The sequence below is a fragment of the Saccopteryx bilineata genome, chromosome 4 (assembly GCF_036850765.1).
Source record: "Saccopteryx bilineata isolate mSacBil1 chromosome 4, mSacBil1_pri_phased_curated, whole genome shotgun sequence".
NCBI classification, from domain to species: Eukaryota; Metazoa; Chordata; class Mammalia; order Chiroptera; family Emballonuridae; genus Saccopteryx; species Saccopteryx bilineata.
In genome coordinates, this window is record NC_089493.1 from 4,330,376 (window position 1) to 4,349,040 (window position 18,665).

At 57.7% G+C, this 18,665-nt stretch overlaps 1 protein-coding gene across 1 annotated transcript in view; it reads right to left on the reverse strand.

Moving 5' to 3' along the window:
• Nucleotides 1–18,665, reverse strand: part of DYNC1H1 (dynein cytoplasmic 1 heavy chain 1) — a 68,155-nt gene that overhangs the window by 5,100 nt on the left and 44,390 nt on the right. Inside the window, exons 41-65 of the mRNA XM_066273661.1 lie at nucleotides 18,097–18,262; nucleotides 15,911–16,074; nucleotides 13,586–13,715; nucleotides 12,212–12,345; nucleotides 11,706–11,820; nucleotides 11,444–11,605; nucleotides 11,142–11,356; nucleotides 10,841–11,045; nucleotides 9,845–10,018; nucleotides 9,633–9,752; nucleotides 9,312–9,432; nucleotides 6,681–6,876; nucleotides 6,198–6,315; nucleotides 5,901–6,116; nucleotides 5,024–5,236; nucleotides 4,780–4,907; nucleotides 2,865–3,018; nucleotides 2,235–2,381; nucleotides 2,003–2,153; nucleotides 1,645–1,898; nucleotides 1,431–1,565; nucleotides 1,246–1,340; nucleotides 934–1,108; nucleotides 690–765; nucleotides 69–229 (exon numbers count right to left, since the gene is read on the reverse strand). Of these exons, the coding sequence (XP_066129758.1) occupies nucleotides 69–229; nucleotides 690–765; nucleotides 934–1,108; nucleotides 1,246–1,340; nucleotides 1,431–1,565; nucleotides 1,645–1,898; nucleotides 2,003–2,153; nucleotides 2,235–2,381; nucleotides 2,865–3,018; nucleotides 4,780–4,907; nucleotides 5,024–5,236; nucleotides 5,901–6,116; nucleotides 6,198–6,315; nucleotides 6,681–6,876; nucleotides 9,312–9,432; nucleotides 9,633–9,752; nucleotides 9,845–10,018; nucleotides 10,841–11,045; nucleotides 11,142–11,356; nucleotides 11,444–11,605; nucleotides 11,706–11,820; nucleotides 12,212–12,345; nucleotides 13,586–13,715; nucleotides 15,911–16,074; nucleotides 18,097–18,262 (3,925 nt within the window). The remainder of the gene's footprint in view (nucleotides 1–68; nucleotides 230–689; nucleotides 766–933; nucleotides 1,109–1,245; nucleotides 1,341–1,430; nucleotides 1,566–1,644; nucleotides 1,899–2,002; nucleotides 2,154–2,234; nucleotides 2,382–2,864; nucleotides 3,019–4,779; nucleotides 4,908–5,023; nucleotides 5,237–5,900; nucleotides 6,117–6,197; nucleotides 6,316–6,680; nucleotides 6,877–9,311; nucleotides 9,433–9,632; nucleotides 9,753–9,844; nucleotides 10,019–10,840; nucleotides 11,046–11,141; nucleotides 11,357–11,443; nucleotides 11,606–11,705; nucleotides 11,821–12,211; nucleotides 12,346–13,585; nucleotides 13,716–15,910; nucleotides 16,075–18,096; nucleotides 18,263–18,665) is intronic.

The following is an 18,665-nucleotide window of genomic DNA, read 5'->3' on the forward strand; positions in this document are numbered from 1 at the left end:
TCCCCACGGACAGCGTGGCCCGTGCGGAGTGAGGAGAGCCCGCGGCCAGAGCAGAGTGGCGGGCACACCTCTGTGTCCACGATGTGCGTCAGGTCAAGCGGCTGCTCCATGATGGACATGAAGGTCTCCCCAAGGTTCGTGGAAACAAATACGTGGGCCATGGCCAGCAGGCGGTCGGGGCGGAAGGCCTGAATCAGGAGCAGGCGGTGGATGGCCTGCCCGATGGGTGCTGAAACGAGGGCACGTGAAGGGGGGCTGGTGACGACAGTGAGCTGCCCCCACCTGGACACGCCCACAGTGACACCACCGTGGAAGCGGCGGCAGTTAGGATCTTAAACAACTTCGCTGATACCCGTGCATGGCAGAGAAGACCTGAATTCTCAGATGTCTACAAAAGGTGGCATCATCACCAGCCCGCCCTGGTGGCCTGTGGCCAGGTGGCTCACCTCTCCCCTCCTCTAGGAGCCCGGCTAGCCTAGGGCCTCAGCTAACACCCTCTCCCCCGACTGTTGGGCAGGGCCCTCCCCCACTCCTCGGAGCCGTCAGGGACGCGTCGGGCAGGAAGTAGCAGGTTTCTGCTCTCCCCCATCTAGGCCAACCCCTCGTGCTCTAACGGGGACCCTTCTCTCAGGGACAAAGAATCCCTCTGGCAGCGTCCCTTCCCCAAGCAGCAGGCCAGTGGGACTCACTTGCAGGGCTCTCTTCACTCCAGAGATAGGGCACCGTCTGCTCCGGGGAGCTGCTGTCCAGCCAGATGCCAAATTGCTGTGGAGACAACAGTAGCATCACCGTGGTGCACAGCCCCCGTGCGTGGGCACAGAGGGTGGCGTGGGCAGCAGATGTATGACGCAGACGCGCCAACCCGAGGTCTAGGTTTACTTGACACACGAGCCTTTGCTGCAGCTTCCCGGGGTAGGAACTTCAGACACTCACCTCATCGGCCTGAACCTTCGCAATCAGGTCTCTGAACGCAGGGAGAGAGCTCAGCCTCACGACCGCCTCCACCTGCTCCGCAGTCAGGCCCGGAACCGTGGGCGTCGGGGTGGCCGCCAGGACGGTCTCCTTCCCTCTCAGGAAGTGCTGGAACTCGGCGTCGTAGGTGGGCTCCCTGGAAGGAGGGGCGGGTTGGGCATCTCAGACTCGCTCTACCGCCACTGAGAGGGCTGCCCTGACTTACAGGGAAGAACCCAGCCTGGTGTGACACATGGCAGCGACCACAGAACGTGCCCCAGGATCCGGGCTTACCCGACGGTGCCCTTCAGCTTGATCCTAGCCAGCAGCATGGCGAAGGTGAGGTGGTCCTGGTGCAGCATGCCTCTGGCCACACGGTTAAAGGCCACCTGGGGACGAACAGGAGCTGCTGCTGCCCGGGAGCCGCCTCCGCGCCCCCCCCCCCCCCCCCCCCCCCCCGGCGAGTGCAGACCCCGTACCTGGAAGAGGTCCTTCGTGATGATGGAGAGGCGCTGCGTGTGGTCGGTGACGCCCTTGAGGTTGGGGTTCTCGTACAGGACGTTGTGGTAGATGTCCAGGAAGAACTGGAGTGAGTACTGGTACAGGAAGTGTATCTGCAGGGCAGTGAGGCCGGCTGTCAGTGCCGCACGGAGAGTGCAGGGCCCCCGCCTGGCATGCGCCCTGTGCAGTCACCTGCTTCAGGGACTCCATGGTGAAGTAGATGCTGCTGCAGGCGGTGGACAGCGGCAGGTACTGCTGGGATACCGTCTCCACCTCCTGCATCACGATGTCGGTCTCCTCGACTTTCCTCGTTACCTCGGCGGCCTCCCTCTTGAGGTTCTCCAGGGTCGTTATGATGGTGTCGTCATCCAGGATGCGCCCCTTGACCTCGTTCAGAGCCTGCAGCAGCGACTTCTCCAGCTGACGCAGCCGCAGCTGGAACTCCCCTGAAACGCCGAGCGTCTGGTTAGCAGTCGTCCTCACCGTCTCTCGCGAGGAGGCTGGTGGGCCCACGCCGCCTCAGCCCATGCACTCGGGTCCAGACACGCACCTTGAAGCTTAAGAAGGTCAGAACGTTTCTCGTCCACGTCAGGTCTTTCTGCTTTAAGCACTTCGTTCAGACACTGGCTCTGCAGGCTGCTGCGGGTGACCGTGAAGTTGACAAAGGTGACCCGGGAGCAGAGGTCTGGCGGGAACTCCACCTGCCGGGAGGAGAGGCTTGGTTACTCCACTGCAGCCCCCCACCTCGCGTGTTCTCCTGTGGGAGGGACCTCGCTCCTTACAGTTGGGTCGCGGGTGGACAGGAAGATGACGAAGGATGGGGACAGGTCAATGTCCTGGTCCCCGAGGGTGATCAGCACTCTCCCTCCGGTGCGCCGCACCTCCCGGTTCAGCACGGGGTTCAGCACGGGGTCGTAGCTCTCCACATCCTATAGCACACACAGAGCATGAGGTCATCAATGGTGTGTTCACCAAGTCACGGGGCAGCAGCCGAGACACCACCGCCTCAGAAGCCCCCGCCACCCAGACCTGCCCGGCAGCCATCCGTGGTCCCTTTAATGAAAACCCCACCCCTTAGTCACTGAAGCCAGATGCGCTCAGCAGCCACACAGCAGCAGGGGCAGCGACCTGAATAGCACAGACTGCAGAATGTTCCCGTCCCGGACTAGGACACCCAAGGTACAGGCACTGCTTGAGCAGGACTTTTTATCAGAACAATCCCGAAGCTGTGTCCTTGCTTTAGCACAGGACGTCTTACAGAGTTAAGAAGCTCTCACTTTGTAACACACCATCAGTCTCATTCCACATCGGCTGGGTTTGAAAACAACTAACTGCAGCTGGAGAGGAAGGAGAGGAAGGAGAGGAAGGAGAGGAAGGCCCAGGGCGGGGCCTGCAGAGGTCCGAGTACGAACCTGGACCAGAAGGGGGTTCCCGAATCGCAGCGCGCTCTCCAGGTTCTTCCGGAAGGCGTCGTCCAGGAAGCTGGTCCGCGTGATCTTGCGGTCCTTGTACTCGTTCATGATGAACTCCGTGGCCTGCCCGGACGGGTCGATGATCAGCGGGTACCTGGGGACGGGTCGCAGGAGCAGGTTGTGGAGGGCAGTGGGAAGGAGAGCATGGGGTGGGAGGGGGTGGAGTCCACCGGCAGGCGCAGGGGCTGCTGCTCCGCTCAGGCGTGGTCTGCAGACGCCAACGACCGAAACAGCAGTGACGCCGAGCAAGGCAGCTGACCCTCTCCCGGGCGCAGCGCGCCTGAGCCGCACACGAGGCTCCGGTTCTGTCCTACGTGCCAGTCCCTGCCCTTCCGCACAGCACACTCCTGGGACAAAAGCAGGAAGTCCGCGCCACGGCAGCGCCCAGACCTACCAGCCACAACATGAAGTGCCAGGCGCCCTGGCAGGTCACAGCACCACGTAATGTCACCCTCACAGCGATAAGCCTGGGATGGGCACTGCCGTCGCACCCACGTTTACAAATGAGCAAAAGGAGGCACAACGAGGCTAAAGCAGTTGTTCAGGGTCACGCAGCCAATTAAAAATTAAGGACACGTGCCTGACCAGGTGGTGACGCAGTGGATAGAGCGTCGGACTGGGATGCGGAAGACCCAGGTTCAAGACCCCGAGGTTGCTAGCTTGAGTGAGGGCTCATCTGGTTTGAGCAAAGCTCACCAGCTTGGACCCAAGGTCACTGGCTTGAGCAAGAGGTTACTCAGTCTGCTGAAGGCCCGCGGTCAAGGCACATATGAGAAAGCAACCAATGAACAACTAAAGTGTTGCAACGCGCAACGAAAAACTAATGATTGATGCTTCTCATCTCTCCGTTCCTGTCTGTGTCCCTGTCTATCCTTCTCTATGGCCTTCTCTGTCTCTGTAAAAAATAAAATAAAAATAAAACTAAAACTAAGGACACACAACGTGCACACACGTGCCTCCACGGGAAGTGAGAAGCCCCCGCTGGACCTGTTTCCAGTCTGTGCGGGAAGGTTCGGGAGTGCGCAGACCAGTGTGTCTGAAGGGGAGCTCACCCCACTCACTCAGCTCACAGCCTCCCTGTTGGCCAGAGCCGCCCCAGCGCACAGGCCCTCTGCCTGGAGACGCACGTTGTCTGTGCACGGCCCCGACGAGGGCGCCGAGGCGGCTCCATCTTGGCTGCTTGCCTGCCCCACACGCCCAGGCTCCCAACATCACCCCCAAGTGTGCATTCCCGCCGAGACAAGAGCAGGTCTGCGCACACCGTTCCCACCTGCACTCGGCAAGTGCGCAGCCGTGTGAGACCCAAGGGCTCGCTCACGGAATCAAATGACACAGGTCCTTAGCCTACAGCCAGGGATCAAAGGTCCCAGACATTTAGAGGTTAAAATGAAGTCTGGGAATAAGTCTTCTAAAAAAGAGAAAGGAAACATGAAGGGTGCCCTGCTGTGAGCGCTGCTGCAGGTGGCGACCACCAGGGGTCAGCGCTGAGGACCCGCGACTCCAGCATCCCCCGAACCTGCGCCACGTCATCCTGCCTTCCTGCAGCCTTCATAAACCCAGGCAGCGATCCCGTGACACACCTCCAGCTGGGCATGTTCATCCTTCCCGTGTTCTGAGATGGTGTCTGTTGTACTGCCCCCGACACACAACCCTGCCCCCTGCCCGTCCATTTCTAAAGGCTGCAGGACGGCAGACACTGAGGCGGAACAGGAGGACATGGGTCTGGCCGTCGGAGGAGAGCACACCGGGCAGCACTGCTCGTCCACTCCCCACGTCCTGTCCCCCCCAGATGAAGAGGCGCTGGAAACGGGGTCAGCACACAGCGCCTGGGAGCCCCCAGCCCGTGCGCACGCACCTGTTGAAGCGTTTCAGCATGATGGCGTTCTCCGTGCACAGGTCGTCAGCAGGCAGGGAGCTGGCCTGCCAGCGCAGGCGCTCGTCCGCGTTGGACAGGTACTCCGTCCGGGCGATGTCTGTACGGAACTGAGGGGCGGGGCGGGGCGGGCTGGTCAGCTCGGCTCGTCCCCACACTGGCCGGTGGGGCCGACCTGGGTCCCCGACACGCTGGGCTGGCCTCACGGGGGCTCCGGGGGCTGTACCTGGATGTTGGCCTGCTGCAGGTGGTGGGACCACGTGGTGAACAAGTTTTGCCGCATCTGCTGGTCGAAGTAGCCCGCGTAGGCGATGAAGGCCGCGGACAGAAGACAGTCCCCAGCGATGGTGGACATCTGGTTTTTGAAAGTTTCACTTGTCTTCTCCCAGCGTTCGCGTTCGGCAGACAAGCTCTTCAGGAGCGCCGTGCTCCGGTTCACCTGGAGGGAGAAGCGGGCAGGTTACGCACAGACCCGACGCGTTCCTCCACGCGGTGGGCAGGGCTTCACCGGTGGGAGAGACGCATGGGCTCCAGCTCATGCCTGTCAGCAGGGCCCGACCCTACGACCGGTGAGCACAGACAGGGAGCCATCGGGCATGAGGCGAGTGCCCAGAATTAAGTGCCAGCGTGTCGGCCGTGCGTGAGCAGACGGGCAGGAAGAGGGAAGGGCGGGACAGCAGGAGAGGACCTGCAGGGAGGTGCTGGTGGCAGAGGTTACAGAGCACCCTGAGGACTCAGAGGCGGTGGGCCGAGTGATGATGAGTACGTGGGGGATGGGAGGCCCTGACAAGGGGGCCCCCAGTGACGCCCCGATGAAGTCAGGCCGAAGAACAAACAGGTTTGGAGCTGGCTGAGGGAGAGAGATGTGCTGGCTCTGGCCTGCCCAGATGGCTTCTAAACCGCTCAGTAAATAAGCAGGACAGCGCTGATTCACTGGTGAGCGTGGTGTGTGCGCTGCACGTGGCGTCTATTTGGGTCGAGAACCAGAGCTCACGCGGCACGTCAGCAGGCGCTGACCTCAGTGAGGCCTGGGAGCATGGCGTGTCAATGCCGGGACAGACCCTCGGGGGCGTCCGCTGAGAGTGCACGGCCCCAGGACTCACTTTGGCCTCGACGGCGGCTAGGTCAGCCTTGATGGCCTGGGCCTCGGAGATGAGCACGGCGTACTCCTCCTTGTAGCGGGCGATGCTGGCCTCCAGGTCGCGGATCATCTGCTCCACCTCGTTGGCCTTCTGCTGGTTGTCCTTGGCGTCGTCCTCCAGCTTCTGCAGCTCGTTGCGCAGCGGCTCCACGCGCTTCAGCATGTCTGCGTAGTTGAGCTGAGGGGTGGACGGCGGCTCTCACTCACGCGCGACGGCACAGAAAGCCCCGTGCGCGGGCACCCTCGCCGTGCTCCTTACCTGGGCAATGGCCCACTTCACCATGGGGCCGCAAGCCAGGGACGCCCGGTTCACTATCTCGTAGTTGTAGCTCGGGTTGGACATGTAGTTCTTCTTCATCTTCTCCCGTATGGCGTCACTGTGAAAGCGGAGTCGCACACTAAGCGCACCGCGGGCACCAGGGATGTGACGCTCTTAAGTAGCCAACATGGAAAGGCCACCTGCTGCCCCAGTGACCACAGAGGACGAGCCACACTGACCCTCACTCCGGGTGACAGGGGACACTGCTGAGGACTCTGCCCTTCCTGCCCCCCTCCCGACAGGAGCGGACTAAGGCTGGCCCTGTGGCAGCGAGGACTCGGCGGGGGGTAAGGGACCAGACACCACCGCCAGGAACGTGGGGAAGCCCAACCGCTCCCCCGAGAGGACACGGCCTGGACAGGCCCGTGTGTGACGGTGTGACCGCCCCAGGACCCCCAGGAACGCTCTGGACGGCGTGCTCGCCTGATCTCTTCGGCGGAGAAGTTGACGATGGTGGGGATGAAGTTCTCCCGCATGATGACGGAGCGGATCTGCTTCCAGTCCGTGGTGCTCTCGCCCAGCAGCAGGCAGATGGACTCCAGCGCCAGCTTCACGGCGGCCGGCGGGTTGGCCATGGAGCGCACTTCCACCAGGTGCTGCTTCTTGATGGACTTCACGGCTGAGGGCGGCAGGCGGACAGACGCAAGGGGGGAGACAGCACGTGGTGAGGAGGGAACCAGACACAGCTAGACGCCTGGCCTCCAACCAGGACAGGGACAGTGGCTCAGAGAGCGGAGACCGGACAACTGTCCGTCCCGAAACCTTCACAACAGCTTCAGCAGCTAGGTGGATCCCCTGTCACCTAGCATGAGAGTTGATTATCTTTTAAATAATCATGGGCCCTGTGGCTAGCTCAGTGGGTTAAGAGCATCATCCTGAAACAGCAAGGTTGCGGGTTCAGTCCCCAGTCAGGGCACACACAGGAAGCAATCAATGAAAGCAGAACTAAGTGGAGCAACAAATGAATGCTTCCCACCCCCCACCCCCCGTCACCCTTCCCCTCTCTCTCTAAAACCAGTCAATTAAAAAAAAATAGGAAGACTTGCTGTACTATACATTTTACCTATAAACACGCCTCATGAAAGCCTCCAGAAATATGTATTTTTTTTGTATTTTTCTGAAGCTGGAAACGGGGATTGACAGACTCCCGCATGCGCCTGACCGGGATCCACCCGGCACGCCCACCAGGGGCGACGCTCTGTCGCGACCAGAGCCACTCTAGCGCCTGAGGCAGAGGCCAAGGAGCCATCCCCAGCGCCCGGGCCATCTTTGCTCCAATGGAGCCTTAGCTGCGGGAGGGGAAGAGAGAGACAGAGAGGAAGGAGAGGGGGAGGGGTGGAGAAGCAGATGGGCACCTCTCCTGTGTGCCCTGGCCGGGAATCGAACCCGGGACTTCTGCACACCAGGCCGATGTTCTACCACTGAGCCAACCAGCCAGGGCCTCCAGAAATATATATATATATATATTTTTTTTCATTTTTCTGAAGCTGGAAACAGGGAGAGACAGTCAGACAGACTCCTGCATGCACCCGACCGGGATCCACCCGGCACACCCACCAGGGGCGATGCTCTGCCCACCAGGGGGCGATGCTCTGCCCATCCTGGGCGTCGCCATGTTGCGACCAGAGCCACTCTAGCGCCTGGGGCAGAGGCCACAGAGCCATCCCCAGCGCCCGGGCCATCCTTGCTCCAATGGAGCCTTGGCTGCGGGAGGGGAAGAGAGAGACAGAGAGGGAAAGCGCGGCGGAGGGGTGGAGAAGCAAATGGGCGCTTCTCCTATGTGCCCTGGCCGGGAATCGAACCCGGGTCCTCCGCACGCTAGGCCGACGCTCTACCGCTGAGCCAACCGGCCAGGGCTTAAAACGTTAAATGTAAAAAGTGACACAGCTATGAGTCAAGCATTATAACTGTGCATTTCATGTAATTTAAAGACGCTTCCCACTGGCCACACAGTATAGAAGCCGCCTGCCTCGCTGGACAGAGCATGGGGCAGCAGCCCTGGAACACAGCCGGGCTGCAGCCTGGCCTTGTACTAACACACCTGAGGGGTCACTCAGCAGAGAACTAAGAGTCTCCTCTGGATCCACCTCTGAGTAAAAACCTGTAGTTAGCACGGTGCCTTTTAATTCCTCCTGTGTTGTAACGTGAAAACAGCATTTGACTAGGCTACACAAAACAAGTTCCATGTTGCCAGGCAGGGGGCACAGGGTCAGGCCACTTCCAATCACTGTGCAGACTGTGGCGTCCAACCCCCCCCCCCGTGCAAAGGACGTGGCAGAAGGAATGGGGAGTGACTGGTGTCACCACCTCAATCAGCAGCCCCTGGCCTTGACCACAGCCTTCTCAGAAATGACCACAAGAGGGCATCCCCGAGCACTTCAGAGTATTTCTTGCTGAAATTCAAGTTGGATAGAAATGCTTGACCCCGGCCAGTTGGCTCAGTGGTAGAGCATCGGCCTGGCATGTGGAAGTTCCAGGTTTGATTCCTAGCCAGGGCACACAGGAGAAGCGCCCATCTGCTTCTCCACCCCTCCCCCTCTCCTTCCTCTCTGTCTCTTCCCCTCCCACAGTCAAGGCTCCATTGGAGCAAAGTTGGCCCGGGCGCTGAGGATGGCTCCATGGCTTCCACCTCAGGCACTGAAATGGCTCTTGTTGCAATGGAGCAATGCCCCAGATGGGCAAAGCATCACCCCCTGGTGGGCATGCCGGGTGGATCCTGATCGGGTGCATGCGGGAGTGTGTCTGCCTCCCACTTCTCACTTCAGAAAAATACAAAAACCAACCAACCAAACACAAGAAAAACTAACGGACATAAAGCTTATTTTGTGACTTTTCTCACGAGAGGGCTCTGCTCTGGTGAAAGCAGAATAGCTCTGCAGGAACTCTAAAACAAAGACCATCTTAAGTACCAAAAAAGCCTTTGAATAGTCCCGAGGACACTGTGGAAGCACCCGTGCTGGATCCCGAGGGCAGCCATGCCCTCTCTCTAAACTACCAACGTGGAGGCAGAGCTAGAAAGCATAGCTCCGGGGCACTGCGTGTCTGCGTCCCTACCATTCTGGGCCTCGATGACGGCGGGCTCCACCTTGTCAAGGTCTTCTTTGACACTCATCTGTTTGTCTGCAATCACTTCCTGCTGCTTGTGCAGCTGTTCCTGAATTTCTTGGCTCATGACCTAGAAGAGAAGGCTGGCTCAGCTCAGGGGTCAGCGTCATTAATCTGCAGAGCGGTCCCACAACTGCACTCCTCAGCGTGCCCCGAGCACCGCCCACCCCAAACCCTGTCAGATCCCAAAGCCACCTCGGCCCGCCCTTCCCGCTGTCCTCCCAGCCCGACAGGCCCAGCTCCCGCGAGCTGCAGGCCCGAAACAAGCACCTTTTTCTTCTCAGCCTCTTGCTGGTCCTTCACCATCTTCTTCAGCTTGTCATTGGCTGCTGCATTCTTGACTTCGAGCTCTTGGCTCTTTATCCGCAGGTCCCGCCGCAGCTCTTCCACCTAGAGAACAAGCACCCAGGCAGAGGGGCGTTAACAGTGGCCACCCGGGGACCCTCACTGCGGCCCACAGCTGCTGCCAGCCGGCAGGATACCTGGTCCACAGTCTCCTTTATCTTCCTGAGCCCGACGTTCAGGTGCATCTGCTGCTCCTCCAGCTCACTGCGCTTCTCGTGGAACAGGTTGGCGTAGTGGTTGATGAAGTCCAGGTAGTGGCGGGGCGTGATGGCCATGGTCCTGCCCCCACGCTTGGCGAGCCGAGCGTTAGCCTTTGAGAAGATAAAGTGAAATCTTCACTCTTCAGGGAGGTCTCTGTGGTTTAATCTCAACAAACTGCAGCTGTTCTGTCTGTGGACTGAGTCTGTGTGACATGGTGGGTGGACCCACAATGCTTGAGCTGGCGTTAGCGCAGCCTCCTACAAGCACACCTAAGCTTTGTCCTAAAACTCCTCTAGGACGAGGAAGGAGGTTACAACAACCTCAGAGGCGTGCTTCGCAGGGAGGGTAATTCCCGTGTAATTCCCAAGTCACGCCTCCTCCATTACTACTGCTCATTTTCACTGAGACAAGATGCCAGCTAGCAGGCGAGGCCACACCAGCTCCGTCACCAGCAGCTCCGGTCCCTCGAGCAAGGGGACGTGTGAGGCAGAGCACAGGAGATGCAGCTTGTAGAGGAAGCCAGGCTGGGCTACACTCTGGAAGCCCTGGAAGCAGACGGCCAGCAGCTTTGGAGCAAGGGCCAGCAGCCACGGCAGGTGAGCTCCTGCCACCGTGTACCCGTACACGAAGCTGGGGTGGCACAGCTTGCCCACCCGCCCACCTGCTAACTGCAGGCTTCTGCGCTACAATAGCAGAGCCCAGTCGCTGCGCCAGAGACCCGCCTGCCTGCTGCAAAGCCTGGAATTTTACTGCCCGGCCCTTTACAGACAGCGTGCCGACCTCTGGTCTAGACAGCACAGGGCCTGGATGCACGGCAGCAGTGGGCAAGCGCTTCCTAGAGGAAGGAGGAGGGCAGTGCCATGAAGAATGGATGTGGGCGACAGACCTAAGGAAACAGAGTGATCTCTGTGGCAGGTGAAGCAGTCACGCACCTGGTGAAGAGTCTGGTGGACAAACACACAGCTGTTCACGATGGCCTCCCGGTGGGACGGCGGCTGTGGCAGCTTGTCATACACAACCGGCATGTAGTCGGGCACGATGTAGTTCGGCTTCTCCAGGTCCATCTTACTGGTGAATTCTTTGCCAACTTGATAGAGCGCTTCCGTGGACCAGTCTCCAAACCAGTTCAACACACATCTGAAGAACGTGCCCACATCTCAGCACGGAAACCGAGAGCAGGGCGCGCCCTGGGCAGGACACTCCTCCCGACCCACAGCCGGGCCGGATGTGTACCTGTTGAAGAGCGCGGGGGACGTGGCCGCGCGGTCCTTGAGCCCCTCCGAGGACGGGTTCATGGTGAAGACGACGTGCAGGTTGCGGATGACCTGGCTGGTGAACCACTTGTACAGCTCCTCGTGCGAGTCCAGCATCAGGCCCTCCTTCTGCGCCCCCTCCTTGCACTGCGTCATCAGGGTGGCATACTCGTCGCCCTCGAATAGACCAGGGACCTGGGGAACAGAACAGCACCATGCCCGATCGGTCCCCATAACCGGACTACACACCACATCACACACGGAGACAGGTCACTGAGCTACCTCCCCATTGGCCAGAAGCGTGTTCATTCGCTCCAGGAATCCGGAGTCTAGCACGTTGGATTCATCCATTATAAACGCTATCTTTTCATTTTTGCAGCCGGAGCGTCTCAGCACTGTCCGCAGATCCTCATCGAAGTCCTCCCCGGTGTACTTCCTGTGGACCTGCGGAAGCAGCAAGCAGGTTAGGCCGCTCTCACGCAGGGAGCTGCACACAGGAGTCAGGACTCCACGGCCGGAGTCAGAAGGCTACAAGCTGACCCACCTTGATCTGGTACACACTCAGACCGTTCATCCAGGCCACGAAACGGGACAGTGTGGTCTTTCCTGCTCCACTGACACCAATCAAAAGCAAGTGGCCCTGGGGTTGGCGGAATATTCTGGAATAGTATCAGAAAGAACACGTTAAGGCTTTTATGCTGCATTCCCTTTGACACTCACGTCCTGCACTTTCCCAGGATTTAGTCTGCGAAATTTCTAATGGGTTTAACTTGAACTTGTAGAGTAAGCACTTGTTGTCTACCAGGTCCAGTGGGATGCAGAGGTCAGTGAGAAGTTAGGCCTTGCCTTCCAGACAGCAGACAACACGGAGGGGCAGGGGTGGCAGGAGGTGGAGGGGCTGCCACCACGGCAGGTGCAGAGCTTGGGGCTGGCGGGGGGCTGCTCCGTGGGCAGGCGTGGGACAGAAAAGCGGGGAGTCCTTGGCAGGGAGGGCTGAGGTGGGGGTGGGCACAGGCAGTTAACCGAGAGCAGTGGGGACAAGGAGCCCACCGGTCGATCCTGAGCACGTGGTCGAGCACTTCATTAAACAGGACCAGGGGGACATCTAGCTCTTCCTCATAGAAGACTTTCAGTCTGGCTTTGACGTAGTCTCGCAACTCTTCTTGGTCCACTGGGATGTAATCCTGCAGAAGAAAGGTGAGACCTGAGAAGTTACTGAGGAGAAATCATCATTCTTATTATACCAAAGTCAACAACACTTCCGTATACTAAGAGCCGTTAAAAGGGCAAGGAGAGATTGTTTACAAACAGCAATGAAAGTGTTAGTTAACCGGGGCTGGAGGCGAAACACGGGAGGTCTTTATAAAGACACTGACTCTCACTGGTGACAGCACAGCAGACCCACACGAATGAGGGGACCACAGGCAGGGCAGAAAGCACCGCCCCCGTCCAAAGTGACACAGCACTCAGCCAATCCCAGTTAGTCTCCAGGGGTGCAGTCTGGCTGCCACCCGACAAGCCATTCTACACGTCACCGTGAAGAGAAGAGGCCAAGGGCCCAGGCTGTCCCCATGGAAGAACCGGTGCGAGGACGTCGCCTGCCAAGCCGGCGGTCCCTGCAGGCAAACAGTGTGGCACAGGAAGTGCCGCAGGGCCCCATGGGCAGACAGAGGTCTGGCACAGACCGTGCACGCAAGGCAGCCTGTCGGGACCGTCGCCCACAGACAGAGCAGGACAACGGGGGGCACATGCCCACAACTCCCTTCACACACAAAACTACCCACGAAGTATGAACTTCAAGTGAAACTTCTTTAAGAACTTTTGTTTTTCAAGAGACTCTAGTCAAAGATGAGCACTGGGAGGAGCTGCTGCCCATGGACTCAGGAGGGTGAGGACCAAGTCTGGAGGTGAAAGAACAGTGTCGCAGGCCGAGCAAGCCTGGGGTCTCCCGCTGCCATCAGCCCCGCCCCCGGCATGCCCCTCTTGACCCGCAGGGGCCTCCGAGCCCGCTCCCAAGGGGCTTCTGCACTCGCCCCGCCCGCTCGGACTGAGCCCCCACACGCCTGGGGCGGGGCGGCCTGCCGGTGGGACGCATGGCAAGGTCCAGCGTCCTTTCCAGAGAGGGGAATGACCCGGAGCCACAGAGCCACGCTGGCCACCACTGCGCTCAGGATCAGTGTTGGAACCAGTTTCCCACAGGTCACCCAGTGACCCGCTGTGAGTGGGCACACACACGCTGAAGCCACACCCGCTGGCCCGGAGTCACCACGGTGGGCAGGCGACAGGGCCGCTCAGGGACCACAGAGGAGCCCGCCATCGCACGTGCAGCCACAGCCCCCGACAGCACACTTCAGCTCAGGGAGACGCGTCAGGAGCTCGTGCGGACTCGGGGCGGGGGAGGGGCGTTGCCGGGGAGCGCGTCACCTTCGAGAGCCAGTTGCTGTACAGGATGGGCCGGCTCATGGCCTTCTCCTTGTCTATGTTGGGGAAGTGCTTCAGAGCCACCATGTCGATGTTCTCGTCCGTCCAGCGCCGCTCCTCGTCCTCCACCAGCCTGTCGGGAGGAGAGCAGCTGAGTGCCGAGGCCGTGGGCAGGAAACCCCCGGTTTTGTGTGTGTTGTAGGTGACGCCAAGGGCTGGGATCAGTCCTTACCAGAAATGTTCATTTTCTACAAATACGGAAACCTAACAACCTGAACTCAAGATGGCTTAAGCAATCCAGAACTTGACTATTAAATTAAAAACCCTCAGAACTGTGGCACCACGACACTTAAAACAATTCCCTCAAATAGGTTTACTCATGTTAAACTTAAAAGTAAAAATGATTTAGTTTCTAAGCTTTTTCTTTTTTTAAGCAAGAAAGACAGGAAGGGAGCAAACAAGAGATGAAGGAAGAGAGGTGAGAAGCATCAACGTGTTGCGTCACTTTAGTTGTTCACTGATTGCTTCAGCCGAGCCAGTAACCCCTTGCTCAAGCCAGCGACCCCAGGGTTTTGAGCCTGGGCCCTCGGCATCCAGTCGATACTACCCACTGTGCCACCACTGGCCAGGCAAGCTTAGTTACTGTAAATGTCCTGAGTATCCCAGGGCACTGAGGGGAGAGAAATAAGGCTCTGCAATGTGTACAGCTCTGGAGGCACAAGGCTTGTAAACGGAGCAAACACGTGGGGATGACTGCCCTCACAGGTGTGTGGGGACCTCTAGGTGCCCCGAGGGGACACTGGACAGGCAGGTCAGGTAGTGACGGCAGCCAATCAGAACTAAGACACGTAATTGCTATGGCTACATTTAAACCTAAGCAAAACTACCTCGTATTTTGGGGGAATCTCTGAAAATTACATTATAGCTCAATTTTTTTTTAATTAAAAAAGGGAGAGTGAAGGTAGCTCACATGTCAACAGAAAAGACCGCATCTTAAGCAGTGGAACACTGGACAGCAGGGCCACCAGGGCTCATGTGCCCTCACGCTGCCCCACACCTCATGCCCGGCTCGTGGTCAGGCGCCCTGGGGGGGCCCAGAACAGGGTGCTGGCCCGAACACTGGTCTGTGACCAGCAGACGGAGACCTGACAGCCTGGGTGAGAATAGCCACCTGTGGACAGGACACCTGGTCCCAGGTGTGATGGCCACATACGTCTGTCTCAGTCTGGAGGTGGCTGTCCACCTGGGCCCGCCCAGCAGAGTGAGGAGTCACTAGCCCTCACACCGGAGATGACCGGGGGCCGGAGGAGCTTGTCCCAGCCCCGCTGTTGATGGGCAACCGGGGAAGCTCAGGCTGACCAGGCACAGGGCCCTACCCTGCCTGCGCCCACGCCCACGTGGCACCTCTCCTCCGTCGGCCTGAGTTCCTGTCATGGGCACATGTCCCCGACGACTTGCTGTTTCCCCGAGTAGGAAACTGGCTGCTGCATTAGGAGCAGGCCAGTAAAGACTTACTGTTTACCAGATGCTTACTGAAACAACACACCTCTACCTTTTCCTTACTAACCTAAAATGTACCTAAAATTCTGTAAAGTACTCAAGTGCTGAAATACATAAGATCAGAAGTTTAAGAAAAAAAATTGACAGGGCAGGAACCACAAAAATTGAGAATTTATGGTAAAAACAAGGTGGTACAGAACCAGAAAAAATGCAAGAAAAAGGTTCTGATTTTACAAGGTCAACGACTTTCAAGTTTCTTTAAAAGATAAAAGGTCTCAGCTTTTCACTGTGATACTCACTGTGACTCAGACCACACACCCTGCACCGTCGTTACCAGCAATGCCCTCCCCTAATGCTGGTCACTTAACTAGGGACACTGGAGGCGCATGAGAGCCGACACAAGTGGCCAGCAGTAAACGGGAGACCAGTGTCCTGGAGGCTCGCGGCCGACCCTGCGAGGCAAGGAGGCTGGGACGGGGAGGAGCGGCTGTGGCGACCCTGCCCCAGGTCCTGTCAGAAGGCACTCACCCTCACGAGGAACTCCGCGCTCTGATAGGTCATCACGGGTAACTACCTCATGCGGTGCCCACTTGACACCCAAAGAGGTTCAAGTGGCTTCCCCAAGGTCGCAGGTACCCCGTGGTGGGCACTCACAGGGCACAGGGACCCATTCCGCCAGGGCAGTTGTGACCAATTCCCAGACATCAGGCGGCCCTTGCTGCCGCAGTCCCTTCCACGCCCAGCACAGCTCACGCCAACCCTAACTCAGAGGGGCGTAAGGACCCGGGGGGGGGGGGCGCATGGCGCTAACGGGGTCCTTGGCCTCACCTGTCCTGGAAGAGACGGAGGGCTTCGTGCGCCCAGATCCGGATGAGGCCTTCCACAGGCAGAGTCTCCAGGGGCCTCAGGGCCTCAAAGATGCCGCGCACCCACCTGGTCATCTCACGGGGTGAATAGATGTAGTGGGGTTGTGTGTCCTGAGTGAATCTCTCCTGTGGGGATCAGAGAAATGGAAACCACATGTAAATATCCTAAGGCATGGCCCTGGCTGGTAGCTCAGTTCATTAGCGCATCTTCCCAAAGCAGAAGTTGCTGGTTTGATCACTGGTCAGAGCACATAAAGGAACAGATTGATGTTCCTGTCTTTCTCTCTCTCTCTCTCTCTCCCCTCCTCTCTCTAAAATCAACAAATTAAGAGGAGAAAAAAGCACAATAAATACCTTAAGGCATGAAAAATGGTTAAAAGATCAAATGCTATATAAAATTTTTATATTAAAAATGAGACTCTAAGTCCTTGGCCGGGGCAGCTCAGTTGGTTAGAGCATTGTTCTGATACACCAAGGTTGCATGTTCAATCCCTGATCAGGACACAAACAAGAATCAACCAATGGGCCCTGGCTGAATGGCTCAGAGGATTGAGTGTCAACCGAGCGTATGGGTCCTGGGCTCAATCCCTGGTTAGGGCACATAAGAGAAGTGACCATCTGCTTCTCTTTCCCTCCTTCTCCCCCTTCTCTCTCTCTTTCCCTTCCTCAGCCAGTGGCTCAAATGGTTCAAGTGAAGGCCCAGGCACCGAGGATAACTCGGTTGGTCTGAGCGTCAGCTGTAGGTACTAAAAATACCTTGGCTGAGTCGAGCAGCGGCTGCCCAATGGATCCTGGTTGGGACCATGCAGGAGTGTGCCTTACTCTTTCCCTTCCTTTTACTTACCAAAAAAAAAAAAAAAAAAAGAATTGACCAATGAATTGTGTAAATAAGTGTAACAACAAATCTATGTGTGTGCCTGTCTCTCCCTTCCTCCCGCTCTAAAAATCAATAAATGAAAATAATAAAACAATAGTTCAAAAAAACTTTACTTTTTTTTTAGCCTGACCAGGCGGTGGCGCAGTGGATAGAGCGTCTGACTGGGATGCGGAAGGACCCAGGTTCGAGACCCTGGGGTTGCCAACTTGAGTGCGGGCTCATCTGGCTTGAGCAAAAAGCTCACTAGCCTGAACCCAAGGTCACTGGCTCGAGCGGGAGGGTGGGGTGGGGGGGTGTTACTCAGTCTGCTGAAGGCCCGCAGTCATGGCACATATGAGAAAGCAATCAATGAACAACTACGGTGTTGCAACGAAAAACTGATGATTGATGCTTCTCATCTCTCTCCGTTCCTGTTTGTCCCTATCTATCCCTCTATCTGACTCTCTCTCTGTCCCTGTAAAAATAAATAAATAAATAAATAAATAAAACTTTACTCTTTTTTTTTTTTAAATCTAGACCCTGGAACACTTACGGATGAATAAAATAATGTTGGAACTGGACAAGTATTCAGAACACAGATCCAAATTGCTCATTTTATATTGAAGAAACAAATGAAACTACAGAAAATTCCTCTGAAAACATTTTTAAAATATAATTCCTAAGTTAAGGGAAGGAAAGTCTTCTTAAGTATGATTCCAATTAAAAACAGGATTGAAACTAAAAGCAGAAACAATTAAAGATTTACAATGACGTTAAAAATTCTGTAGCCAAAACCCCACAATTATACAAAATGAAGAGCAAGTGAAAACGGGTTGTTTGCAGCGTGCCGGGGGCGGTCCCCCATGACCCCGAGGGGGCGGGCTACGGGGAAGGCTTCATGGGAGACGCAGACGGCAACTGCTCTGTTCATGCAGTGGGCACACTGCTGCGTGTAATAAACATTCAAAATGCTAATGAGGCTGTGGGCAGAGGCCTTGCAGGTGGCGGGGGGGGCGTGTGACAATCGGCTGTCCTACAGACACTGCAGAGGAATGGTCACACTGCACGTCTATCTGGCTGAGATGAGTGAACATGTCATTTAGAGACTGCACAGCACAGTCCCAGACCGCCAGGAGTGAGCAGCACGGAAACATGTGCAGCCAGCACCTGTGCAGAGGGGCCGCCTGGGTGACAGACTTTGGAGAAAGGCTCCTGGGTAAACAGGGCTCTGACCACAGCTCCAACTTCTAGCAGAGACCCTCCGAGACCAGAAGCGCGGAGACGCCGCCTACCTGCGACATAGTGTAGAACTCCACCATGGCGGCGGTGAGTGGCTCCGCATACGTGCGCAGTGACGGGATGAGCCGCAGCATGGCCCGGTTGAAGGTGCCGTAGATCTGCGTCAAGGAGGCGGGTCCTGGGTAATCCACGTACACCACTGGCACGTGACGCAAGAACCTGCGCAAAGGCAGCCGAGCTCAGCCCGCCAGGAGATGTGGTGCGCCCAGCGCAGCACCCTGTCCCAGACCTCCCGGTGATGCACGCGGTGCGCCCAGCGCAGCACCCTGTCCCGGGCCCCCCGGTGACGCACGCGGTGCGCCCAGCGCAGCGCCCTGTCCCGGGCCTCCCGGTGATGCAGTGCACCCAGTGCAGCGCCCTGCCCTGGCCCAGTCCTGAGGAGCGATGTGCCCACCCACACAGGCCAATTGCTCAGGCCTGGGTCTGATACATAACAGCAGATACAAAATACTTGAAAAAGAATCAGGCAAAGATGGGTAGGACACAGTCCTGCAAACAGGTCTGGGTGGTTATCCACTGCCCAGAGGTCAATGCTGTCATTTCCCAGTGTGCCCCCATCCTG